A 27,206-nucleotide genomic window follows, 5' to 3' on the forward strand; every position below is an offset into this window, starting at 1 on the left:
TTAAAGCGGAACATACCTAAATTCGACACTGTCTTACTTCACTCAAACTGGAGCAGCTTACGACGAAAATACTTAAGCAAAATTCCAACAGACGTAAACGCGTTCAGTTGTGGGGCAAAAACATGAAACATTTCGGGAATTTCGGACGCCATTTCCCCCGCGCGACATCCGCAAAAATCCTCGCAGCATGCACGCGCATGTGCCGCAGGTGATGGCGCAATTTGTTCTAAAAATAGAATTATTGTCCCATATCATGGGGACAACCCCAATACTTGGAACGGCGCGCGCTTACGGTCTCCGTCCCCGATTATGGCTCCTGATGAGTTCGATGACATAGATGACACACTGATTATTTTCTTTTCCCGCTAGCCGTAGAAAAATGTGCTTTTTGACTGCGTGTGAGGTTATGTCCATTCAACCATGCAAAGAGTGCTACAGTTACCCTGACCTCCGACACTCCCCCGCCCCCCTCCCCTTCCAACCCCCCCCCCCCCCCCCCCCGCCGCCCCCGACTAAGTAACATGACACAAGCCGGGCGTTCACTTGAGAGACTGGGTTCCAGTATAATCTCTGTGATGGAGTCTTTCGATGCGGCTTTCATTGCCCAATTTCAAACCGAGAGAGACTGGCACTAATTTAATTTTATCCGGACGGAAGTGGCCTTTTGGCTTTTCTTTCGTGACCTTATGACTTGCCTTTTCTCGACAACATGGAAAGCAAATCAAGTAAAAAGACCGCGAAAAAGGAAAGCCAGCCCGAAATTTCCCTTGGAGAAGTTAAAACGAAGGTTATTTCCGAGGATCCATCGAAGTGGAGCGTAGAATGCCTTCAGAAGTGCTTACTTAAACTTGGGCAAAGTGTGTCTGGATCGAAGGAACTCTTGGTCAAGAGAATCGTTAACCTAAAAAAAAACCCACTGATCTTGGATAAGATTATATTAAGGAAAAAGAAATCCTTCAAGTTCAAATCACGGCTCTTAGTACGCAACATTCCGCCACCAGAAGCAACCTGGACATCAGATTCAAGTCATTATCCAAAGGTAATTCATTTTTGTTTTGTTTTGTTTTTTTTTCACTTTTAATGTTTGCGTGAACAAATGAGTCTTACCTGTTTCTTATTTTGATTTTTTTTTTCTAACCAAGAATTCCCATTGAAAATAAACTGTTGTAAGTTCTATTTAGACTGGTAATTTGCGAGCTGGGACTCAATGAAGTTTATTTTAAGTATAGCTGTTCAATGTATAATGGGTAGAATTTTTGTTTTAGGTTACAGGTGCCATGATCAAAAATTATCAAGCTCTCAAGCGCCAAGGTAGCCTAGGTCAGTACCGGAAAGCTCTCCGCATGTTCAACAGCAGGAAAGTTAAAACCGTTAAAGTCTGCAAAGAAGGAAGTTCTATTTTCGTAAAAGCACATATATTTAAAAGTTTTACACCTACAAACAATGGAGTAACAAGACCTGCAGTTGTTCTGTTCCAGGATGGTACACCTATTAAGGGCCACTGTGAATGTGCAGTGGGACTTTCAGGGTTATGCTGTCATGTTGTTTGCTTACTGATATATCTGCAACATTACACCAGCCATGGAGTTAAATTTCTTGCTCTTACTTGCACTCAGAAAATTCAAAAGTGGCACAGAAAGGGTGTAACAAAGCAAACTGAGCTGTGTCATGTACCTCTGTCCCAACTCCGAAATGTGCGATCATCCAGAAAGACACTGGACAGTTCACGCCCAAAAAGAAAGTTGAATGTTTCAAATGACCAAGCCTTGTCAGATGAGTCACTGGAGAAAAATGATTGGTCGAAACGTGATATCGATGGAATGGTATCTAGAATCAGAAATGGGATTCAAGAAACTAAGGTTAACATTGAGAGCCATATCTATGACCAGCTAAAGAAATATGATGTGAAATCTGGGCTTTTTGAGCAGCTGCATTACAATTATAATTACAGATTAAAACAAGCCCTTCAAGATCACAACTATGCAAAGGACTGCTTTCATGATGAGCAAGTGCTAAAGCCAAGATTTTCTGCGAATGATTGTGATGTTTGGCATGCACCTTTGCTATTGACTGATAACATTGTTGAAGATCCAAACACTGAAGATGATCAGCTTGTCACAGGAATGTTAGCCCCAGCTGAGGATCAACATGCCCCTGGTGCTTCAGTGGCAAAGAATCAAACTATGTATGAACATGAAACAGTACATTTGTATGTTAAGCAGTTAGAAGGTATTGTTGAGGCTGCTAAGGGTAATCTTGTTAGTGAGGGGGACAAAAATACCAAAGTTCTGTCCATATCAGTTCCTCCCTTGAAACCAGTTTATGCATTTGGCTTTAATTATCATGAAGTCAAACAAAATACCCAAGAATGGTTTCATCTCCGTATTGGAAAAGTAACCTGCAGTATAATAGGTAATCTGATTGGACTTGCTGGAGAGAAAGAGCACTTGCATTATTTATTATGTGTCAAAAACAAAATAGATCCTAATAAAGTTAACCCAAAGAAATTTGCTAGTTTTACCAGAGGTAGACAGTTTGAGGGTGAAGCTGTTGAAGCTTTTGTAACAGCAACAAAACTGCCAGTCACTTCATGTGGTTTTTTTGCCCACCCAAGTGATATTAACTATGGGGGAAGCCCAGATGGTGTTGGCCTGGGTTTTTTATTGGAAGTTAAAACAAGGGTGGCAGGGAGTGAGGGACCTCTCATCGCTATAACAGCTAACCATCTTCTCCAGACAAATTACCAGATGGCAATCACTGGAGCAACTATTGTGTTTTTGCAATCCTATCATCCTGAAACAAAAAGCTTCAATCTATTTTTAATACAGAAAAACAACTTGCTTCTCACTGTTACAAAAACCATCATTGATCACATGATCACTGAAAGTATTATCTGTGAATGGCCTCATGAAGAGAACAAACTCCTTAAAAAGCTGGGTGAGCTGAATGTTGGCAGGGTGCCAACCTTTCAAAGCACAAAACCATTGAGATCATGGGTAAAAGAAGAAGCCAAAAAAGTAATGAAAATCGACATAAACTCTTCAGATTAATAATCTCAAATTTGTCTTAAAAATAGCTGTGAAGGACATAAGCAAGCTGACAGAGATTATTGTTGGGTTACAAACATGAGCTCTTATTTGTTCTCTGACCATCTGCAGCTCATTTGCATTATGCTACAAATATAGTACTTGTACAAAATGTTAATTTAGAAATCAAATATTAAAACTGTAAAGTGTTTTCTGTTTATGAAGATAGCATGTCTTGTAACAATGCCTGTTAGCAGGATATCGAGTTGTATTTAAATGTCATTTTACTGCACTTTGCTGTCTTGTGTTTCCTTGGGACCAACAGGTTTCTTAGTCAAGTTAACAATGTGTGCCAGTGCAATCCAACAAATTCCAAGAAGGTCAACTCTCCCTGAAGGCCAGCATTTGTTCAAGATTGACCAGTCACGAATTCTGCCAATTGCATTTTCATTATAAATGCGAAGGGTTGCAATATCAAAATTTAGATTTATGTCATTTTCATCATACTGACAATTGTTCTTCAATGGTGGCCTGTTGTGATGTACTCCCATTTCATGACATAAATCACTAATTGCAAAGCCCTTATCAGTCATAACCACCTTTCCCTTAGGACAGTAGTCTATAACTCCAAGTTGTTCAGTGAGTTGTTCATCTGAGATTGACCCAGGAAAAGCATCAGAGCATTTGCATAAAGCACCATGAGGAAAAATCCACACAGATACTTTACCAGTTGTGTGATTTTTGTAATGGCTGAAGGTGAGGTTATTCAACTCAAAATTCTCCGATTGAGCAATCCAGGTCTCTGTGTTGTCCCCAAGAATTCCACAGTCAGCATACCCTGCATCAACAAAAACTCTAGGGAGGAAAGCTTCTATAAAGCCAGGCAATGGCTTCAGATTAACTTCGTCTAGCACACAGCGAAGGAAAACCATCCAAGCAACAAACACTCTTGAAATAGTTGAGGAACTTCCACCTACTAACTTGGCCATAATGACTAGATCCACTGCATGTCTTGCCACAGTCAGTGTGACAAGGAGTTCTGTTCTGTTGTCAAGAAGTTTATTATGTGAATCTAATTTTTCCAAAGTTTGAACACAGTCAGGATACAAAATCAGATGTAAGAAAGGAATCACACATGCAAAAAGACAGTCAAATTCATTCACAGTGAGTCCACACATGTCAAAGAATTCCTTTTCCCTGTTCTTCAAGCAGTCATAGGTGAATCTTCTCTTATTAAGGTCGAATTTCATTTCTTTTATTTTCTTTTCGAAAGAATCTATCTCAAACTTCATTTTGTCTTGTAAGGCTATCATTTCCGTTTGAAGCTTTCTTAGCTCTTGTTGCAATTTGTCAATACAACTATTTTTCTGCTCGAGTTCTTTAGTTAAACTCTCAACCTGGCATTTTAAGCTGGAATTCTCAGCTTCCAGTTTCTCTGATAAAATTTTCCTTTTCTTAACAGGGCGCGAAGGAAGCGGCGTCCTACTTGCAGGGGCTTTCCTCGGAGTACTCCTCACGGTATTGGCATTCGACGAAGCAAGAACCGTTTTTGTACAGTCAATCTTCCTTTTCAATTCCCTAGATGGTTTTTGGGAGTACTCTTTTTCCAGATTAGCAGCATATTCTTTTGTACAAATTATGTCTGGCAATTGATTCTTGTTCTCTCGTTTCCCCGAGCTCCAGTGAGCGCTACATATAACATGTTTTCTCCAGTTAATATTTTCGTTCATAAGAACTTTCCTATATCCTTTTTGAAGCTCAGGATCGCTGGGCAAAGTGTAGTACGTTATTCCTTTAGTTCTGTAATTATTCGTACACAAAGAACTGGCACAATTCCAATGCCAAGTTTTCGTGTAAGTCGCCATCTCTACGCCATCAAACTGAAGAGCACTTCCGTCCGGCAAAACCGATAACTTGTGCCAGGCTCCCACGGTATGAAATCAGGCAATGTGATCGAGTATGTGATCGATGTGATCTGCTTTCTAGATTCGCTGTCGCTGATTTATAAAGGTAAGAGAGTGTAAAAGAATCCTTTTTTATATCAAGCTAATTTTAATGACACAGAGTAAGCTCTTTTTGTCTCACGGAATGAGGACAAAAAGTGTCTGGGTTTTTATTTTGATAGAGAATGGCGTTGCTCTCTGGTTCCTGTATAATTTTCAGTTGTTATTCGCATCGCCTTTTTTCCATCGTGTTTTACAAGGCTAAAACTAGCACTTAAAAAAACTCAGCGAAGAACGATCGTATTTGGCAAGGATTGTTGCTTTCGTTGAACGCAGTCCTAATGCAGACTCGAGTCAAATTTCATGGGACGGTTCACCTGTAAACAAGGTGATTTGCTTTTTAGATCGCGTTCGCTTGTTTGTTGTTTTGATTCTGGACCGTGAGTGGCCTCTTTTGTCAGGATGCAACATGACGTGCTTTCGTTACATAACTGGGACAACAATTATTTATTCTGTTCACAACCACGACTTTGAATCGCCTTGCCTTTGGCACGTTAACTGTAGGAACAGCTATATTTCATTGGCTATATTTTGAGTTTGTTGCATTACTTAGTTCCAGTGGCCAAAAATAGTTCAGTATTCAACGAAGCTCAAAATTGAATCGATGGAAGAGTACTCTGAAGCCAAGATCTATAGGAGTAAGCCAGAATTAAGGAAAAGCAATGTAAATGCTGACTATCTCTATTCATCAGCGGAAATATTCGAATCAGTTGCCAGTTGCACAGAGTTTGTTTACGATAAACCACGGATAAACCGGCACGTTAGTGCAAATGCTAGCTGATATTTGTGCTTCCAGCTTTGAATACTAGATGTAACACAAGTTTACTTTTAAAAATTAGCCTTTATGCTTAAAAATTGCCAGTAAAAGTAAAACTGAGATTTTCGCATGAATTTTGAAGGCAAATGGTCTATTTAACTTGTGACTTACCGAAACTGGAGCCGTCACCCAACATCTCAGCAATAAAGCAAGGAAATCAAAATACAGCCGAACCTCTATTAAGCGGCCCCCTATTAAGCGGCCAACTTTAATTTGGCTGCCAGCGACCAAAAGCCCGGAAAAAATTGTCAGCTCTACACTGTAATAAAACCTGTATTCAGCGGCCACCTCTGTTAAGCGACCGCGGTCAGCTTCTTGCCGTCCTAAGGGTGATTTTGTTTTGTTTTATACCTCTTAGAAGCGACCAGTTGTCTCGTCCCCCAGAGTGGCTGCTTTTTGGAGGTTTGACTGTAATCTCCCGAAAAATAGCGGACTTTGTTATTATGTTACTGTGATATCTGTCTATAAAACTTCAGCTGTTCACAAAGATAATGATTTCAGCAACAGACAGCTATTTAAGTTAATCACAGGCGTAGAAAACGAACGCACTCATAATCTTTGATTACTACTAGTTGAATAAACTAATAAAATGTTTAAATTCACAGGTACATCAACAAACACATCCAGTGTTTACACAGAGGTTTAAATCTGCGGGTTTGCGTGACTGTCACATTCACTATTTAAGCGTGGTTGTAGCGAAAACTAAGACCCCCGAAAGCTAAGACTAAGACCCGAAAACTAAGACCCAAAAACCAAGACCCGAAAACTAAGACCCAAAAACTAAGACCCAAAAACCAAGACCAGAAAACTAGGACCCAAAAACTAAGACCCAAAAACTAGGACCCAAAAAATAAGACCCGAAAACTAGGACCCAAAAACTAAGACCAGAAAACTAAGACCCAAAAACTAGGACCCAAAAAAACTAAGACCCGAAAACTAAGACCCAAAAACTTAGACCCGAATACTAAGACCCGAAAACTAAGACCCAAAAACCAAGACCCGAAAACTAAGACCCAAAAACTAAGACCCAAAAACCAAGACCAGAAAACTAGGACCCAAAAACTAAGACCCAAAAACTAGGACCCAAAAACTAAGACCCGAAAACTAGGACCCAAAAACTAAGACCCGAAAACTAAGACCCAAAAACTAAGACCAGAAAACTAAGACCCAAAAACTAGGACCCAAAAAAACTAAGACCCGAAAACTAAGACCCAAAAACTAAGACCCAAAAACTTAGACCCGAATACTAAGACCCGAAAACTAAGACCCAAAAACCAAGACCAGAAAACTAGGACCCAAAAACTAAGACCCAAAACCTAGGACCCAAAAACTACGACCCGAAAACTAAGACCCTAAAACTAAGACCCAAAAACTAGGACCCAAATACTAAGACCCGAAAACTAAGACCCAAAAACTAAGGCCCGAAAACTGAGACCCAAAAACTAAGACCAGAAAACTAGGACCCTAAAACTAAGACCCAAAAACTAAGACCCAAAAACTTTGACCCGAAAACTAAGACCTAAAAACTAAGACCAGAAAAGTAAGATCCAAAAACTAAAACCCCCTTATTTTCTTTATTCAACATGATTTTGTTATGGTTTCTTGCTGGAAATATCCAGCTCCGGTTTTAATCTTTTAATGAGCGATCGATAAAGCATGCAATCAAACACTGGTTTTACATGTATTCCCTTAAATCCGGTCATTTGTTCCCATGGAACTTCAAAGGCCTTCATCTTTGAGTGAACAAGCTGAACCAGTTTTAAAGGAAACTGGAGGAAAAGGCATCGTAGCTAGCACGACGGATATCAAAGTAAAGCTCGATCGATTATGTTATGATTATGGCCTGTTTTAGATCGTCCGAATCCTGGCAAATAAGATCGACCGTGCTTCTTCTAGCATTTTGTTGGCTGCAAAACGTTACCTAATAAACCTAGTTGTGATCAATTGAGTATGTTTACCCGGTGTAAATGTCACTAAATGTTATTACTATATCTCTCAGTTAGTACGCGTGCTGTGATTGGCCAATTTAGCGGACCGTAATCTACTGTACGGCCCGCTAAAATTTAAAGCTGTTTTTGTTGCCAAAATGTTTCGTGATTTATTGCCAATTGTTCTTAACCTTTTTAGCAGGTGAAAGTTTAAAACTTTCTTTTACTTCTGAAACTGCGTATTAAAACCTACTAACGATTCAGAATTGACTCGTTTAACTTTCCAGGTGCGTCAGAAATTTGAAACCGTTTTGTGTAAATAGAAATAGTTCCCGAACCCGTCACACACCCAGTAGAGATATAATAAATATCTTACTAACTCGTTTTCTCGGTCCGTACTGTAACTTACGGATCGTCGTTTTTTTCCCCTTCGGTTTATGGGGAAAAAAACTCGTTCCGTAACTTACAGTACCACCCTCGAACTCGATTAGTAACAGGTGTTTACTGACCGTTGTAAATCAATGAAAAAATAATGCAAGTGGCGCATGATCTTCAATGCACCTTATCTCAAAAATGAGCACTGCCCCCCCCCCCTTTTTTTTACAGATCTCTACCTTTCTGCATGGCAAGTTTCAAAACAATCTGAACATGGGAACTATTTGTCCACGAACATCCTTAAAACCCATCTACCTAGGTTTCAACAGGAAATTAACTTTTCTTTTTTTCGGCAGATAAAACAACGCAAGCATTGTGGCCAGTTCTTTCACCAGTTAACAGATTGCATGATGGAGCATGAAAATCACACGGGAATGAAGTCATACACATGCACATATTGTGAAAAGAGCTTTAGCGTTTTCTGGAATTGCAAGCGACATGAACGAAATCACACAGGAGAGAAGCCGTATACATGCAAGCATTGTAAAAAGTCCTTTAGCAACTCATCAGCTTGCAAGCAACATGAACGGATTCACACAGGAGAGAAGCCGTATACATGCAGTTATTGTAATTTGTGCTTTAACGACTTATCAAATTGCAGGAAACATGAACGAACTCACACAGGAGGGAAGCCGTATACATGCAAGCATTGTAAAAAGTCCTTTAGCGAGTCATCCAACTGCAAGCAACATGAACGGATTCACACAGGAGAAAAGCCGTATGCATGCAAGCATTGTAAAAAGTCCTTTAGCAGGTTATCAGAGTGCAAGCAACATGAGCGAACTCACACAGGAGAGAAGCCGTATACATGCAAGCATTGTAAAAAGTCCTTTAGCAGGTTATCAGATTGCAAGCAACATGAACGAACTCACACAGGAGAGAAGCCGTATACATGCAAGCATTGTAAAAAGTCCTTTAGCGGCTTATCAGACTGCAAGTGACATGAGCGAACTCACACAGGAGAGAAGCCGCATACATGCAAGCATTGTCAAAAGTCCTTTAGCAGGTTATCAGATTGCAAGCAACATGAACGAACTCACACAGGAGAGAAGCCGTATACATGCAAGCATTGTAAAAAATCCTTCAGTCAGTCGTCAAACTGCAGGCGACATGAGTGAACTCACACAGGAGAGAAGCCGTATACATGCAAGCATTGTAAAAAGTGCTTTACGCAGTCATCAACTTGCAAGCAACACGAACGAACTCAAACAGGAGAGACGCCATATACATGCAAGCATTGTAAAAAGTCCTTTAGACTCTCATCAGGTTCCAAGCGACATGATCGAACTCACACAGGAGAGAAGCCGTATACATGCAAGCATTGTAAAAAGCCCTTCAGTCAGTCGTCAAACTGCAGGCGACATGAAGAGAGACATGCAAGAGCCAGCTCGTCAAAACAGAAGCAACATGACCATTGCTCTAAATCAAGAAGAGACCTTCATGAGCCAGCTGTAACTCTCGGTGGCAAGAAATCTTGTATGCTGCCCTCTTTGACCGACGAAAATTCAAGCCAAGTTGAAAGCCTGACCTGTTGGATTTGTCTGAAGGAATTTAGTAGCGAGGTATTTGTCATCCAACATTACGACGAACATATGAGATTGAAGTGACGCTTGAAAGTAACCATCATTTTAAGGTGTAAATATCCCTCTTTTTTTCCACTAGTCATCTTTAGCGTTAAAATTTTTTATAAATCGTTTCGTTAATTAACCAAGAATATCGCAACGTTCCACGTCAACGACAATCGTCTTTAATTGATACAAGAAAATCATACCAGATTGAAACCTTGCACCGATCTTAGAGCACGCAGTGGCAAAAATCACGTGATATAATCTGTCAATAATTCTTGCAATATTGAACTTAACAAGTTTGGTACAATGAAAGTAATTCAGGCCTGAAAGGGTGTTGTCGTGGAACTTATTGGCCCACATGGGGTTTTTGTTTATGTTTTGTTTGTACAGAGTTCAAATGACATTTATGATTGACATTTGATCACGAGTATTTTTATATAATATCGCATGTGCTTTTATAATTAAGTCAGTTGTGAATACGAGTCATCGAATAAACAAGTTTCAATAATCAAATGGACTGCGAGAATTCTTATTCGATAAGTGTTGATTAGTTTTAAAATAATTGTAATACCCTTATTGTTAGGAATAATAATTCTTACAACTTAATTTTTATATATTTATGTTTCAAGAACAACTGAATGAGCTTAGAAGGCCATTATAAGCAGTTATCTGCAAGTCAGATGGTTGGCTTTCGGCCAGTGAAAACTAAGAGAAAAAATGTATCAAATGATAACGACCGTTATCATTTAATGAATTTTTTTCGTCCTTTTCATTGGCTGAGAGACCATATGACTAAGATCGTTTGCCTTTGTTGACCCACCTTCGATATTTTTAACTATAAACCCCTGTAGACCATGCTGAATTACGTGCGCTAATTTTTCAAAATCAGGGTAGTTTTCCACACGCTTTATCTCTGAAACGAAGTCGGTGACCCCCAATTTGTTTTGCATTTCTGACACAAGTAACTCATTATCTGACTGCGGTAACAATTTTAAAAAAATTTATCCACTGGATCATTTTCGCGCGAACGTCCTTAGTTGGAGCAAAATGGTCTCAAAATACGTTTCGCCAATGGTCAGAAATGTTGAATCTTCATGTTTCGAAGGAATGTTTTTTGCAGAAAAAATGGTATCTGAGGGTATAAGACCTGTATATTCCAGGCAGTAACACATTATGGTAGCCTGGTCCCATTTTGAGGTTCAATTTTTCGACGCCTTAAGACACGGCCAGACAATCGCAACATTGTTGGGTAAGACATGTTGCACGCATTTGGCCATCCTGTTGCGACATGTCGGTGTTGTTTGCTCAAGTTTGAAAATGGTCAAATTTGAGCCAACAACACCCAACATGTCGCAATACATCACAACAGGGTGGCTAAACATGAGCAACATGTTGTGCTCAACAATATTGAGATATGCTGCGTTCACATGTTGCTATCAATTGGCCCGATCTTTTCAGTGTAGGTCTTAATTATGGGATACCTTATTAAATAAAACTGCAATGTGCCGGCTGTCTTAAAAGCCCAAATGCTGGAAACCAAGGTCAGGAATCCTAAAACCTGGAATTACTTTTTTCTATTATTGCAAATGAATATGGGTTTATTTTGAAATTGTCGGATCCAAATGTAAAAGATTGTATCAATACAAAAAGATTACATCACAGTCAGTGAGGACCTTTGCTTTAAGTGTTAGACTAATAGTACAACCTTTGTCTTTTTCGCATTCAATTTGCATGTTAAAAGGCGATCACATGAACAGTTTGCCGTGCTTTGAGCCAGCCAATTATAACACTCTCTCCTCAGGGCAATTAGTTTAATATCAGCCAAGACACACAGTTCCTTCAAAGAAATGACTGCAAAATTTTTATTGCAAGTCTCATAAACAACTGATTTATTTTCACTTAAGTTTTGTAACATGAAAAAAAACTAACACTTGTTTAATTTTCTAAACATATTTTTCTCGAGGTCATTTTAGATTGTGTACATGTATATTCTTAACGACATATAACAATCACAGTCTATACCTATATAAGTTTCTCATGAATAAGTTCTTGCCCAAGAAAATCATTTTTCGCACCTTAATAAACTTAAGCTACGTTGAAATTTAAATATTACTGCCTCTTAGCACCTTATGTTAATTTTTTTTCTTTTTTTAAAGTTTAATTTTTTTTTTCTTTAAAAAATATGTATCACATGTTTTCCGCCAATTAACCGTCCAGGCCTAAACAAAAGAAGTCATTCCGTGTTTTAGGATTCCGGCATAGTTTCCAGCATTCCAGCATTTTGGATTTCCAGGTCTCTGACATTCTGGCTTATAAAACAACAAGCAATGTGCGACTATAGTAAGCACCCACCTCAAAAGATGATCGTTGGAAATTTCAGGACGAAGGGAGATTTTAAAAGCCAAATTAAGTTTCTAAAGGAAAGTGTGATGCAAGACTGAAATGTCCTTAATTTGGATAGTTAAATGGCAGTACTGCCTGGAGAGGGGAAAAGAGGGAGGTGGTCACAGATGGAATTGACTGATGCATAAATACTTGTCTGAGACCTGGATGATCCCATACTTTTGATTCTGTTTCTTAAAAGTCTTAATTTAAAAGGAAAAATTATGATGACATGGGAAATTATGCTGCCAATGAATAACCTGATCTTAAAATCTCGGAAGAAAAATTATCGATATTGTAGAAAGTCGAATTCAAGTTGACTGCATGTAGACTAAAGTCTCAGCTTCTACAAAACATTTAATTTGTGAAGTTTTAGTCAGCACGACGTCTTACCTCTGTAGGAAACCACTCCAAACTAGAAAACGACGAGATTAGCTTTCTCGAAAGAGTTGGGGTGGGGGGAGAATTTAGCGATGATGAAATGTGATCACGATCACGAAAAACTCATGTTTCGATCGTGAGTCCTCTGTTTTTTTTATCCCTTTATAAACTTCAAACAGTTTCTTCTTAGAAACTAAATACCTTGTTTATTAATTGCCACAACAGTTTCACCAGGAGCTAAGAAGGAAAAAATTCGTTTGCAGCATCCAGAAACAGATTTGAGAATTTTGATCAGTTTTGTATTTTTACAAAGTATTTAGTTTTTGTGCTTTAAACTTATATTCATGTGACAAGAGATCTTGCAACGTTCACTTTCCTGGCTAAAGAATATGCTTTGGAAATTTTCATTTCCTTGGATTTTAGTTGGTTAGAGTTGAGCCCGGGACAAATAACTCATGATACCATAAAAATTAATGGAAGACTTTAAACATGTAATGCGGGGTGTAGTGGATAAGGGGCTTCATTTCAGAGCGGGAGGTTGAAGGGTTGAGCCCTGGTGGGGAATGTCAAAACAAATTACACAAAAAAAAAAATCGGGGAGTCACCCGGAGTGCTAGGGGGCGCTAGGAAGAGGGATACGACAGGGGGAAGCTAGGAATAGTCAGCTCAGCTCAGGGGAGGGAAAGGAGCACACGGAGTGCTAGGGAGGGAGGCTAGAAAAAGGGTCATGACAGGGGGAAGCTACGAATAGTCAGGGGAAGGAAAGAAACACACGGAGTGTTATGGGATATGATACGGCTGGAATGGGAAAAAAAGAAAGAAAAAAAAGAAAGGGTAGTAATGATTGTAGGTAAGGGGTTGAGGTAGTGGAATAATTAGAGTGCAGGAAGGAAGGAAAGAAATAGCGGGGTGGGATGGATGGAGTTAGACAAGGAGAGAGCCAGAAAAAGATGGAGAGAGATAAGATGGAAAATAGAAAAGGAGATGTTAGGGGCAAGACGAAAAGAAGGAGGTTTTAAAACAAGAAAAATTCCTTTTTTTTGGAAAAATCAAAAATAAACATGGCCACTACCAGGCAACAAACGATACTACTATTTTAAGTACCTATTTATATCATCAATGATATAAAAAGGTATGATATAATCAATGGTATGATATAAAGGTATGACACAGTGTAATTAATGATATAATCAATGTATCATCAATGTGCACGACGTGGGAATCTCATCAAAAGCTTATAAAATTTGAAGCGGTAGCGGTCGTAGCTTACTTTGTCCTTTTTATAGTATTTTAGATTTTAATGTATTTTAAAGGTTTAACATTTATTTTCTCTGAGGACCCTCCTGAAAACCACCTTACGGTGATTGGAGGCTTCCTCTTAAAATATTATGTATCATTATTATTATTAGTGCTTGCAATACCATTCCAGACTGGCGCAGCTGATCTCCATCAAGAAAGGAGAACATTATGCTAAAACAATCTCCTGGATAAGAGCAAGGACATCCTCCGCTTTACTAAGATCCGCACTAATCTGCCTAAGAGGTTCAAGAGCTAGAAGGAAAGCCTTTTGTGACTTTAAGAACATTGATATTGACGTTGAAACCCAGGAGGGAGCCATTATGTAAACACTGTTGAAATAGGCTTTAATAGTTTATTTCTTTTATTTACTTTTACCTTGTAATATACCGATATTGACGTTGAAACCCAGGAGGGAGCCATTATGTAAACACTGTTGAAATAGGTTTTAATAGTTTATTTCTTTTATTTACTTTTACCTTGTAATATACCGATATTGACCTTGAAACCCAGGAGGGAGCCATTATGTAAACACTGTTGAAATAGGTTTTAATAGTTTATTTCTTTTACTTACTTTTACCTTGTATATACCAATTTGTATGGAATATGTTAATTAATGTTATGATGATGATAGTAGTAGTAGTATTAGTTGTAGTAACCATGATATCATGATTAGATACGGAAACATGTTTTACAGGCTTAACAGACATCAAATTATGTAAATATTATAGCATTTTGTAAAGCTTAGCTCTAGTTTTTGTCACAATAAACACTCCTCTTTTTTTTTTAGATTTTAATTATTATTATTATTATTATTGTTGTTGTTATTATTATTATTATTATTATTATTATTATTATTACTATACTAGCTAGTCTACAATTCTTGTAATATTACAAATCCAGTGATATGAAGTCCGATCCGAGTAAGATGAAGTCCGATCCAGTGACATGAAGTCCGATCCAATGGCATGACGTATACCGTAAACTGCCGATTTTTAACCCCCTTCCCCCCCCCCCCGGCTTATTAGTCCCCCTCGGTTATACGCCACTCTTCTTGTAAACCAAAAAGTACCTCTGGCTATAAGCTCCCCACCCTGTATAAAAGTCCCCCTCTAGCTTTCCTTGTATTTGATTAGTTTTGTCATGATGTTTTAAAGTTTAATTACTAGTAAATGAAAAAGCTTTTTCGATCAACATGTAGAGCTATAGCTCGTTTCGAAACGGTATTTTCATTCCGGTTATAATCCCCCTCGGATATAAGCCCCTCCGTTTATAAGCCCGTCTAAAAACCCTTACGAAGTTGTACAAGCCCAGGGCTAATATAAGCGGCAGTTTACGGTATTGTTTTTAATAGTCCGGTCTCCAAATTTGCTATGGCTAAATTGTAGCTGTAAAGAAAAGCATAAAAGCAGCAAATTTCGCTGTAGTAGATGAGGTTCTTAGATCATAAAGCTACGAATTTCAGTTCAGTTTTAAAAATCTAATTAATGTTACAGTCTTGCGTCACCTATACCGACCGCTGGTAACTGTGGACGCGGGCTCTGGAAGCGAGCACGTGACTGTCGAAAGCTACATCGTAATAAACATCGGTCTTCAACGCTGACCTGGCATTGAACTGGTTGAACTAAATGACGAATGACTGCCAGTTGCTTCACAGGGCAAAGGTTTGAAAAACTTCTCTGAGATATAGTTTAATATCGAGATATTTTTACAGAATATCATGGCTTGAATAGCGAAAAACATCGGAAAAGCATTCATCCAATCAATATAATTAATTCACATAGAGTTCTTTGAGTTTACCGGTTACCGGGCGACTATTAGAGCGTACAAACATTACCCTGCTTGTGAGTAGTAGATACATGTAATCACAGCCTTGCACGCATTATTGGACACGTGAACAACGTGACAAACGCGACAACGTAGCCTGGTTCGGTTTTGAACACTCGGAATTAATACTGTCAAGCCTCACTTAACACGGCTAATGGGTTGATGTCGTCACTACAATAATAAAGAGAAGACCTTACCGGAACCGCACGTTTACACGTTACGTTGTTGTAGCCAGAAATTCGTCTCTCTTACCCTGGTGTTTGTCTGTACTTACGTCTTTTTTAATTTCCTTGGTTAGTGTATTTGAGCCTATTTGTTCGTGTGATTCATCCACGTTACGATCTATAGAGCTCCATGCGCGAGTGGCGTTGTCACGTTAGATAACTGTCACGTTACCGTTGCGTTACATAATGTAACGTTGCGATAAAGGAACAAAGCCCGTTTTAAGAGTCAAATATATGCGGGAACAGCTCAACAAAACGGACTTCCCTTGCATTCGCGATGTTCTTTGTGATGTTTGCTTCTTTTCACTGTGGATATTAGGTCATTTCGATCGATGTTCTTTTTCGCACTTTCTCATCTCTACCCTCTTGTTTGAGTCATGCTAAGCCCTTAACCAGATCACTATGTTGTGCCCTAGGACAAGACACATAACCCTCGACGGGTAGTAGCAAATTAAACGATCTGGATATTCTCGCGATAAAATAGTATCGTGGCCAGTGGGGGAGGGGGCGGGTTTGGGGCGGGGGTAGGAATTCTTCTAGTGGCTTCGTGCTTCGGCAAACGGAGATAGAACCTGTATGGACCACAACAATTTCCCAGTCTCCTTTATACCACAGACGACAGGGTAAGGAAAACCATTGCCAATACGAGCCGTGTCCCATCAGGGCGGCGCTTATCTCCGGTTTTAATGGCATAAAGCGACTAGGAGTATTCTTAACCCCCCCCCCCCCCCACCCCTCTCGATGGTTTCGCTAGTACCCATTTATACACCTGTACCTGGGTGAAGACTAGCCTCCTACCCCTCGTCACGCAATCCTCCTAGAGACGAGCCCAAATAGCGTCTGCGTATGAGACTAGGGTGGAGAGAGGCACTGTGAGAGTGAAGTGTCTTGCCCAAGAACACAACACAATGTCCCCGGCCAGGGCTCGAACCCGGACCGCTTGAAATCTAACAATCTATATTTTAACTTCCAGGAGATGAGCGACAAAAAGGCATTCTTTTCCCTTCTTCCGAGAAGACCGCCTGTAACTACAGATCAAGCAGTTACCATGGCAACTCAACTGTTCAACCTTCACATTGAAGACGCTACTTCTGTCAAAGAACTATACAGTTATGACGACAGGAACTTTTTCATGCGAGGATCTTTGATGAGAGAAGAAGAGGAAGTGGAAGTTTCTGGATGTAAAGAGTACATTCTCAAAATATTAAACCACGTGGATTCAAGCCATGAATGTTTAACAGAGGTACAATGTAACACCATGTTATTTCTTCAATCACGTGGTTATCACTGCCCCGTCCCAGTCCCTTCCATCCGCAATACGTATTTTGTGAAATGCAAAATCCCTAGAAGCATCCAACCTAGAAGTGTTGCCTTGGAAACGGATGGTGTTACCTTGGAAACTGAAAGTGCTGCCTTAAAAAATGGCAATGTGTTAGCGGATACCAACGTGAGCTTCGAAAGTGCAGGAATTCTGGGAAGCGGGATCGAGGTTTATGATGGAAAAGAGTATTCTGAAAAAAAGTTCTTTGTGTGTGATGTGCGTCTACTGACGTTTGTACCGGGGAAAGTATTAAATGAAATACCGCTGAACACTGAACTGCTGTTTAATGCCGGGATGGCCGTTGGGAGGTTGGATCGAGATTTAGAGGTAAGTGATAATACTGCAGGCGACACTGTAAGCTCGATTGCCAGCCGCTGTTCGGGAAAGGGGCCCGCGCTCCTAACCTGAAGTCCACGTTTCGGCAACCTGAGCGGAAGTCATCTGCAGAGTCAAGTGAATAGTGTTTGTCAGTCGATAGTGTTAGAAAGATGACTTCTCAAAAGCTCAGTTCCCAACAACAGTTCTTTTCAGAACTACCCTCACCCGGACGATCACACAAGACGAACTACTGATACTCCTGGGTTCATGATCAAACCATTCACAATTTAATCAATTTATTCTTCGACTTTGTTTGACAGGATTTTCCATGCCCGAAACTTGATCGACCAGGATTTGCGTGGGGCCTGTCAAATGTTGTGACCACAGTTGGTCAGCTCCTTGAAGCTGCGGTCACTGATCAAAATCGCTCCAAACTTGTTCGAGAGGTTTGTGAATCTTTCAAGAAAGAAGTGGCACCAAAACTTCATCTCTTGCCCAAACAGACCATCCACGCTGATGTAAATCACAACAACATCATAGTCACGCCAGATAGCAGTTTTGGTTTCATAGACTTTGGAGATATTAACTACAGTTGCCGCATCTTTGAACTGGCAATTTCCCTTATGTACATCCTGAATATTGCTGATGACTTGAACTGCGGGAATACCCGCATGGCAGGACATTTCTTCGCGGGATATTACTCGGTTAACCCGCTGACTGAGGAAGAACTTGAACTACTCTACGTGCTTGTAGCCGCAAGGTTTTGTCAGTCGCTAGTAATTGGAGCTTACTCCAACAGATATCTTGACCCTGACAACGAATATCTGTTGGAATCAGCCAGAAACGGTTGGAAAAATTTGGAAGCATTTTGGAAATTACCTAAAGAAGAGGTGTTGAAAACATGGCGCGAAATTAGCGAACATATTAAAATCTAGCTAAAATTGGATACCGCAAAGTTTTGATTGTAGCGACTGCAAATTCTTTCCTCACTCAACCCTCGAAAAAAGCTAAAAATGTATGGTTGATAGTTAAAAGTTGCCAAAAGTAGCGATACTGCAAAGATATCGACCATTCGAAAGCAACAGGCGTGATCTCACATTTAACATGCTTTAAAAACTGAACTCATTCTTGCTTTAGGTAACTGTTACTTCAAGGCAATATGCTACTCAGTTCGGTGTAAAAAAGTTCTTCCCAACAAAACATCTGATTCCTTTCTTCACCATATATAATGTAAGAAAACTCGCTTGCGGCTCGTGTTTTTACTACATTTCTGCCTTGCTGTGAATATTTTTTGTCGTGTTTAATTATGAGGGAATAACTCATTGTCTAAGCTTTTTTATTTTTTAACTCCTCTAAGTTTTCTAAATAGTCTAAACGTTGTCCCTCCAGAGTGAATATTAAGGGAGCTTAAAACAATAGGAAATCAAAAAGAGATACTCCTATGGTATCGACCATTGGAAAGTAACAGACATCATTTAAGTTGGTATAAAAAAATGAACTTATATTTGCTTTAGATAACTCTTACTTCTAAAGCAATATGAATCTCTTTTCTGTGATAAAGTTCTTTTGAACAAAATATACTATTCTTTTCTTCTCCACATATAACCTAAGAAAACTCACTTGTGGCTCGTGTTTTTACTTAATTTCTACCTTGTTGTGGATATTTTCTGTCGTGTTTAATCATGAAAGAATAACTCATTGTCATAGCTTTTTTAATTGTGAATTCATCCAAGTTATGAAGATAAAAAAATCTCTCGACAAATTTATTTCTGCTTGTTTTTGGTATGTGATAAATTAAGGGATGATTCTTCATTTTTACCTTTTTACCTCGTTAAAGAGTATGAAACGTTCACAAAGGCACGAATCTTACGTTTCCTCGAGTGTGTAAAGAGAAGGTGAGCCTGGTAGGCGAAGCTTCTTAGGCCATACGAGTAGCCGAATTTTGTTGCTGAAATCCTCCGCGCGTGGAACTTAGTTGCCGATTGCAGGCTATTGCACGCTAGGAAACGAAAGAGACTGCTCGCAGTCTACGTAGCCTTTTGAGGGAGTAAAATGTCACAGTATGATCCGTACTTAGAATCGGCAAACACTAGGGGCCATGTTGCTGCCTTCGTGAAGCGGGGACAAGCCTCTTCTTGTGTAGGTGTGCGCATGTTGTGGGGACAATACACAAACTAGTGCAGAGGAAGCGGATTTGATTTATTTCTATGTTGTAGCGGGGACACTTTGCGAGAGCAGAACACATACGATGCGACATTGAAAATTGAGGTCATTTTGTCCCTGCTCCGTGGCACAGGAATTCAGACTAGTTGAGTTTCATGCAGCTTGTTGCAGGGACGAAATTTTGTCGCCCTGCGCAAAACTAGGATTTGCAACTCGCAAAAGCTGGTATGTCACAGAAGAAAAACTGTACCTGCTTCATGTCCTTACAACATGCCCCCTTGGTGTTTGCGGTACGTTATAATTATCAGTAGAGTAACAAGACATATCAACCAAAATATCATGCAAATTAAAGAACTGGCGTTTTGACAACTTTTTTACATTTGTATTTGTTCGAACCAATATTAGACTTAGTCGTGTCACTTCGTTACCTCGGTCATGTCAGCTCGTAACCATGATAACCGAAGGGTAATTCAAATTTTGTACAGGTCAAAGCGACAACTTTTACAACTTCGTTTCCAGGGCTTTCCTGTGGCATTTGGGGGAAGCCTGGAAACAAGATTAATCGATTATGGTCTAGTTAACAAATTGACGACAGTTTTTCATTCGTTTGTCCTGTTATTGATCATGAATTTCGTCATAGCATTTTCAAAGTAGCTGTGGATCCGCACACTTCTTTGACAATGTTATGACGAAATTCATTGTCAATAACAGGACAGACGCATGAAAAACTGACGTCAATTTGTTTTTTACGATAACAAATTGTCAAATTGTCCACTCTCGCTCGTTGAGGCATCGCATAAATTATAAATTCATGTGTCTGTCCGCATACTGACAATGAAATTAGCCAATGAGCGCGCGAGAATTTCTGCAGTTATTGTGAAATTGTAGATACTAGATTTCTTGCAGAATTGAATTTACAAGTACTGAATCTTATCTTATCGGATCTGAGGCCATTCATCAGAGTTGTCTTGCATAACGAAAACGTTTTGTCGGAAAAACCAGCCAACTGTAATTAATTAAAGCCAGAACTACCAGCTGGAAATCCGTTCTCAGTAATATAAATTCTTTTGACGGGCTTCATTCTTTGAAACATGAACCGTTGAAATATACGGCGAATTAAACTCCCTAATAAACTAAATGTTTTCAATCGCTAATCGAAGCAGCACGCCTGTGATTTAAGTGAAACTTGAATGTTGAGGGAAAAGCTCGTTGGAACATTAAATGAGTTCTTTTGAGGGAGAACGAAAGCGTAATCTTTATTTCTACACTTTTTCCATGCTTCTGTTGATTCTTCCACTTTCGGCTTTGGTTCCATTCGATCTCTTGAACAGTAACGTTGCATTCATACAAATTGTCTCAGACATGCTTCTTTCATTCATCCGTTTAGCGGATTTCAAGTTCGTGCTCGTCGCTATAAAGTCGTCATTAGGCACAAGGAATGAAATGTGGTTTTCTCTTTCAGCTGTGTGGGTAAAAGCCAACTGAACATATGACTGAAAACAGGTGCAAGATTTAAGGCAGGGTGGGGTAGGCAATATCGATTTTTATCCCCATCTAAAGCCAGGGGCAACGACCCTCCACATCACCCCTCCCTACTCATTGAAGCAGTTTTTCAATGTGAACGCACGTCGTGGAATTTTGATGGCATTATATTATAAAATGACAAAAATGTTGAGGTTAAGGCAGAATTCAGTTTGTTTTGTCTTTATCTTAACCCATGAAACATGAAATATTGATTTAAACCCCAAAACACATAATTTTACAAGTTCCTAGAGTTTACTCTACAATTGGGACAAACACAGCATGATCTCATATGTTGACAACTGTAGATAGCAGGTTTTGCGTGCGATTAGACCAAACAGAGCAGAAACATCAATATATTAAGTTACAGCAAAATTTCACTCTAATGGTCACGAAATGCAAAACACACGACTCCGAAAACATTTAAAAACAAACAAAAGCTTGCTAGAAAACCATGGTCTATTCGTCTTCTTGAACAACAACTGCATGTGTTTCTTAAATCGTACTTTAAGAAATGATCAAAGTGATATTTAAATAATACATTTTAAAAAGGGAAAACGAGAAAAGCTCTTACGCACGCAAAACATGGGCAACAACTCAGTTTCGCTTAATTACTGGTAGATACCAGGTAAATACGGAAAACCGCAGAATTTAACATGTCTAACGTGCCCGTTCACGAGTTCAAAAAATCGTGATGCTATTTTCTTATTTGGTATTAAGCCAACACGCTATAAAATCGAAGCCCTAATGAAATTTACAATGCTATGTAATATCAATATTTTTTCAAACTCCAAGGTCCATTAGCACTTTGTATCTTTATCTAATTTTTGTCTTATCGATAAAACTATTTACTCAGGGCTCCGAAGACAATAGAACGTTAATGTCTATCTCTAAACAGGACAGTCTGGAGGGGAACAAATATTCCTACTTCATAGTTTCCCTGCAGTACGGAAGCTGCACAGAGTCAATGTTCAGCCTGTTTAGCTTCTAGGTTTGTTGAAAGGTTTACATGTTGTATTAAGGTCATTTGTGATGTTTTAAGCGCTTTTCTTGTAGAAAACCCAAAAACCAATCAAAATATAGCTGTGGTGATACTTTTACTTATGTCGAGCCATGTCGCTACTGTATGGTCTGGGATCGCTTTCGTTGTCCGTGGTTCGTCGCCAAATTCTTGTCCGTAAAACCGTCTCGAATGTGAGTAATGTTGGCGCCCTTCTCAATCAGAAAGCGCGCGCAATCGAATTCTCCCTCACAAACCGCAGCGTCCAAAGGGGACGAGCCATCTCTGTCGCTCACATCAAGTTGCGCTCCTTTTGTTACAAGATACTGAAGGCTTTCAAAGCTACCCGCACTCGCAGCGCGATGTAAAGGGTAAAATCCATCCAAACTAGGTTCGTTGATATCCACATTTGAACCTTCCACTACAGATTTTAACGTGTCCACATCATTATGGGCTGCAGCCCACTGAAGTAGAATCTGTGGATCGAGTGATAAACTTCTTTTTCGTCTTTGCGCGAGTTTCTCGTTCGCACTCGGTGCTAAGGAATTTTCACTTCTCTTCGCTGATCTGTCCTCGCTTATTTTTCGCGAGATGTTTTTCGAAGTCGATAGCTTCAACACAGTTTTACACATGGAGGAGGACATTTCGTCTTTTCAAGAGCGTACGAGACCCCAGTCAAGTAGACTGAATTCTTTCCCTCTGATGCAACGCAGGAGAATCTATTTTTGACCGTTTTGTTTTTTTTCCTCTGGCTAGCAAATGATAATTGCTTTTCTTCTAAAGTTTCACTTCTTGCGGACAGACTTGCCTTGATTAAAATTACTCCTGTTGTTTTTCGATGGCTTCGGATCTAGACTCTTCTAATCTTCGTCCAGCCTGAAGTCGCTAGTTCAAAAACCTTCAAGTAAACAATTTTTTGTGATGACATATGAAACATTTTCTTAGCACGCCCCAAAGTATGTTGTGAGATAACGGTTGTTTTCTTTCCATATCTTTCATTATAATTGTCGCGGTATACGTATAACGTGAAAATTCCTGCCGCGAAAGGTCACAGAAGTTTCTGATGCGTGTAAAAAGAAAAGCACTCCTCTCTCAAGCGTAATTTATCTCCTGTTTTAACAAGAGACAATTTAACACTCTCTCACCTTTTTTTGATGCATCTATCTATGTTATGCCCTCAGGCTGAGGGAATCTAGCAATATGGATATCTAGGTTTGGATATATCTGAAGTTACAGAGAATTTTTATTTATCAAAATACTCATGGTCCGAAAAATAGATCCACAAGTGTGATACAGTTACAATTTCCTGGAATATTTTTTGAACAAAATATAACATAAAATAACATAAAATAGGTTATGGCCGTTGCGGTATGGTTAGAAAATTCCTGCTGCGAAAGGTCACAGAAGTATCTGATCAGGGCAAAAAAAAAAATGGACTTTTCTTTCAAGCGAAATTTATCTCCTGTTACAACAAAAGACAATTTAGCACTCTTTCACCTTTATTTTATGCATCTTTCAATGTTAAGCCCTTAGTATTTCTAGCTACAGATATCTGACTTTACTATACTCGTTCGTATCTGTCTTTACAGATAATTTTTTTTATCAAAATTCTCAAGGTCCGAAAATGGATCTCCCACCTTGTTTAATTACCAAGTATGATACAATTACAATTTCCTGGAACGTTTTTCGAATGAAATATAATAACATCTTGAATTACAAGTTTCGAGTAAGGCAAAGCCAAAAAATAACCTCAAAAAAAAAGTGCTGGTGTTTCATTTATGATTAGTTTAGGTTAAAACATGTTCGTTGTTTTTAAAAACACAACTGTTCATCTTCAAACGTGCAGTTTATATCTTCACGGTTCCCAGAAGGCAGCCATAATCAGTCAATTTTATTTGAGTCAATATCTGCAATCTTATGTTTCTGAACGTTTGCCAGGGGCAGTGGGCAAATTACTCGCTAGCTCCAGTCGTCTCTATAGATGGCAAAGATGGCAAAGATAAAAGACGATGGGAGATCCTGGGGCAATGAAAGAGGAAGGCAAAATAGGAGTTTGCCCACACCCTCTTCTCCCCCCCCCCCCCCCCCCCCAAATTTTTCATTTGCTTGCACTTGACTTGCGGTGGCATTTTCACTTGGTTCATGTGTGTACAAAGCAGACTGAAATACAACTGGAAGTGAAAGCATCGAATGCGAGGCCTATCCATTAAATGCGCATGCGCATCTTACCATGGCGTCTTTCTGCTTGCACATGTGCCTCCGTCACTCGAGTAAACCACGCTCAAAAATGGCGTTGGTGTTTAAATGCAGTAAATCTATCGCTCTGTTTTTAATCTGCCTTTTTTTTTTTTTTTGTAATTTTTTCAAGACCTTTTTGGGAATAGCCAAACGACAAACACGGAACGAGTTTACAGGAACAAATGTTCCGACTGTCAGACTTCCTTCATCGGTGAGATTGAACGTAAACAAACGACAAGAAACCGTGTTATGACAACCATTACATTGCTCATAGACCATACAGAATTGACTGGGACTCTGCTCAATGTTTAACCAACAGTACAAACTATTTTCAATGAATGACTCTGGAAAGCTCAAACACCAACTTAAAACCAACGCCTCTCAACAGATGTCAACAATTACCTGCTCCCTTTTCAAACGACATATTTAAGACATAAACAAAACCAAAGAACAGACCTCGAACAGATAGAGTTAATACCTGGCCAGTGAATGTTGCACAAACTTTACACGAGTCTTACAGTCAATACCATTTTAGCTAAACTCGGCTGATCAGTCATTATCGATGGAAATGAAAATGACTTTGAAGGCTGTCGAAACGTCAGTCGCCAACAAGTTTCTTTTCAGAACTTCCGTCACCCAGATGATCATATATACTAGACGAATTGCTTAAGCTTCTGGTTTCAAACCATTTACTAGAACATTACAATCATAATTGTTTGCACTTTTATTATCTTGACTGTAATTTCTGAATACGATATGATCATAATGGAAAATGAATTGCTCTTAGAGCCAGACACCCCTTTGGCGTCGCTTCCTACACAATTACTCATCTATTGTCCTTGAATGGAGTAAATCGGAGCCATTATATAGCCAGTTATATTTTTCAAAGTGATTTGCCCTTGTCCTGACAGGACATACAGTCATATCATACAAAGTTTATATGTGATCTTAAAAATGTCGTTTCATACCAAAGGGAAGAGTCTTCTTCTTAAAAAGGTGGTCTGATTTAACTTTTCATTCATTCGGCTGATTCATGATTTACAAAGTTGATAAATGAAGACAGGATTTTTGATAGACATCAAACTGTTACGCTTAGTAATCAACGACATATGCAAAAGATCTAGAGAATGTTTCGAACTGAAAAATACTCCCACGGTTCGGAAATTGGAAAATGCCAATAAAAGTTGCCTAATTGTCCCTCTGTGATTTTTATTCCTTCAAAACTCAAAACAACAAGCAGCAGTCCTAGGCCACCACGAAGTACGAGACGCGCGTGATAGTAACGTGCGTGCGTCGCGTCACTCGCGTGGCTCGAGCGCAAGCCCACACAACAAGTCAAGGTTACATTTCGATTACTCATTGGTAAAAAAAGGTGCAATATTGAATAAGATATATCACTATTACAAATGGGACGACCAGCTAAAAGTAGCCATCAGAAATGATAGGAAACCTCTTGCAATACGCTTACCAAGGCTACCTAATATTTGGAAAACATTAAAATTTAGACCCATGACTATGGACCGGACTACAGATCATTGGACTTTAGATGTGACTTTTGAAGGACAGTTTTTCCTGATTCGTTTGTTATAATAATTACATATATATCGTTGGATGGTAATCGTCAGATTTAATTTCGGATTTTTGTATTATAATAATTGTAATAATTACATAAATAGCACGCACGAAAGATCAGATTTATATCCATAGCTGCTACATACACTATCAGAAGACCGTAGCAAAGTTCTAGATAGATACGATCAAATTTTTTATAAGATATTTGCACCGGTTTTTGTCCTGAAACTACAACAAATTATACTAATTATAATAATGGGCCTAATTCTAGTATACCAAATAAGACATTATGCTTTTTCAATAGAATATGATTCTAATATTTTCAATTCTTTAGGAGGAATCTTCTTTACAAGGAGTATTGAATAAACAGGTGAGATAAATCTTATCATATTAAGCTGATCATTATGCGCTAAGGAAGTTATGTTCATTTAACTAATGTCAACATATTGTTGTGTGGTCTCCAATTCAACATAGCTTGTTTTGAATGTAAACATAATGAAATTTCAGGGTACGGAAGAAGTTTTTTTGAGGAAGGAATGTGAGAAGTTCCTGGAACCCGAATTCAAGTCATTATGACAACAGAAATTGCTTTCGTTCAACCGACCACATGAGTTTAACTGAAGGTAGTGATTCTGTCATGCGATTCCGTCAGTAAAGAATCGGTTAACTTTATATGAACTTTATATGAACTGACATCTGAGAAGAATTTGAGCTGAGTCAACAATTGTGTAACATCGCCGTCAGGGGAAGGTAAAGACAGTGTGAAAAGTTCTGCAAGAGTCATCATTCAAATCTAGGCTAAATAGCTTCATTAACATACGACTCTATCATTAAATCATGTTAGTCTTTGCCAAAGCTTGCCTCGGGCTAAAAAAAAAATTCGCGAACGCATTATCCGTAAACTAATGAATTCAAAAAGATAAGAATGTTTCAAGGCAAGTTTAAGTTATTATATCAATCTGGAATGCATCCACTAGACGTCCTAAAACCTGAGACGAATTAAATTCTCTAATCGTTTGTGAAAACAAGCGCTATATTTCGTTTGGAAGGCAAAACACTTCGGTCGAGGGGCGAGAATTTTCGATGACCTCTCACTACCACAGGAATTTTCAAATTAGTCCATCCAGCCTAAGCCAAAGATAGCGAAAGAAAAAAGCAATTAGTTGGATAAATACTACAATGACGT

General features: G+C 39.1%; 5 protein-coding genes across 5 annotated transcripts; 3 read left to right on the forward strand and 2 right to left on the reverse strand.

The window, feature by feature from the left end:
• Positions 1–567: 567 nt before the first annotated feature.
• LOC149107556 (uncharacterized) lies at positions 568–3,318 on the forward strand. The gene is made up of 2 exons (XM_089295505.1): positions 568–1,039; positions 1,266–3,318. The coding sequence occupies exons 1-2, from the start codon at positions 710–712 to the stop codon at positions 3,048–3,050; spliced, it is 2,115 nt and encodes a 704-aa protein (XP_089151631.1). The 5' UTR covers positions 568–709; the 3' UTR covers positions 3,051–3,318.
• On the reverse strand, positions 2,806–4,921 carry LOC149107557 (uncharacterized). The gene has a single exon (XM_089295500.1). It carries the CDS (start codon positions 4,889–4,891, stop codon positions 3,311–3,313), a length of 1,581 nt encoding a protein of 526 aa, XP_089151626.1. The 5' UTR covers positions 4,892–4,921; the 3' UTR covers positions 2,806–3,310.
• A 52-nt stretch (positions 4,922–4,973) lies between these two features.
• LOC110059019 (uncharacterized) lies at positions 4,974–10,274 on the forward strand. Its single transcript, XM_089295502.1, has 2 exons — positions 4,974–5,036; positions 8,506–10,274. The coding sequence occupies exon 2, from the start codon at positions 8,648–8,650 to the stop codon at positions 9,662–9,664; it is 1,017 nt and encodes a 338-aa protein (XP_089151628.1). The 5' UTR covers positions 4,974–5,036; positions 8,506–8,647; the 3' UTR covers positions 9,665–10,274.
• Positions 10,275–15,391: 5,117 nt separating this feature from the next.
• Positions 15,392–19,292, forward strand: LOC110058993 (hydroxylysine kinase-like). Its single transcript, XM_089295501.1, has 3 exons — positions 15,392–15,500; positions 16,861–17,535; positions 17,847–19,292. Exons 1-3 carry the CDS (start codon positions 15,465–15,467, stop codon positions 18,459–18,461), a joined length of 1,326 nt encoding a protein of 441 aa, XP_089151627.1. The 5' UTR covers positions 15,392–15,464; the 3' UTR covers positions 18,462–19,292.
• Positions 19,293–21,320: 2,028 nt separating this feature from the next.
• Positions 21,321–23,230, reverse strand: LOC110058985 (uncharacterized). The gene has a single exon (XM_020765650.2). The coding sequence runs from the start codon at positions 22,852–22,854 to the stop codon at positions 22,330–22,332; it is 525 nt and encodes a 174-aa protein (XP_020621309.2). The 5' UTR covers positions 22,855–23,230; the 3' UTR covers positions 21,321–22,329.
• Positions 23,231–27,206: the final 3,976 nt, after the last annotated feature.

The sequence above is a fragment of the Orbicella faveolata genome, unplaced genomic scaffold (assembly GCF_042242905.1).
Source record: "Orbicella faveolata isolate gen_17 unplaced genomic scaffold, um_ofav_v1 contig_26, whole genome shotgun sequence".
Classification (NCBI taxonomy): domain Eukaryota; kingdom Metazoa; phylum Cnidaria; class Anthozoa; order Scleractinia; family Merulinidae; genus Orbicella; species Orbicella faveolata.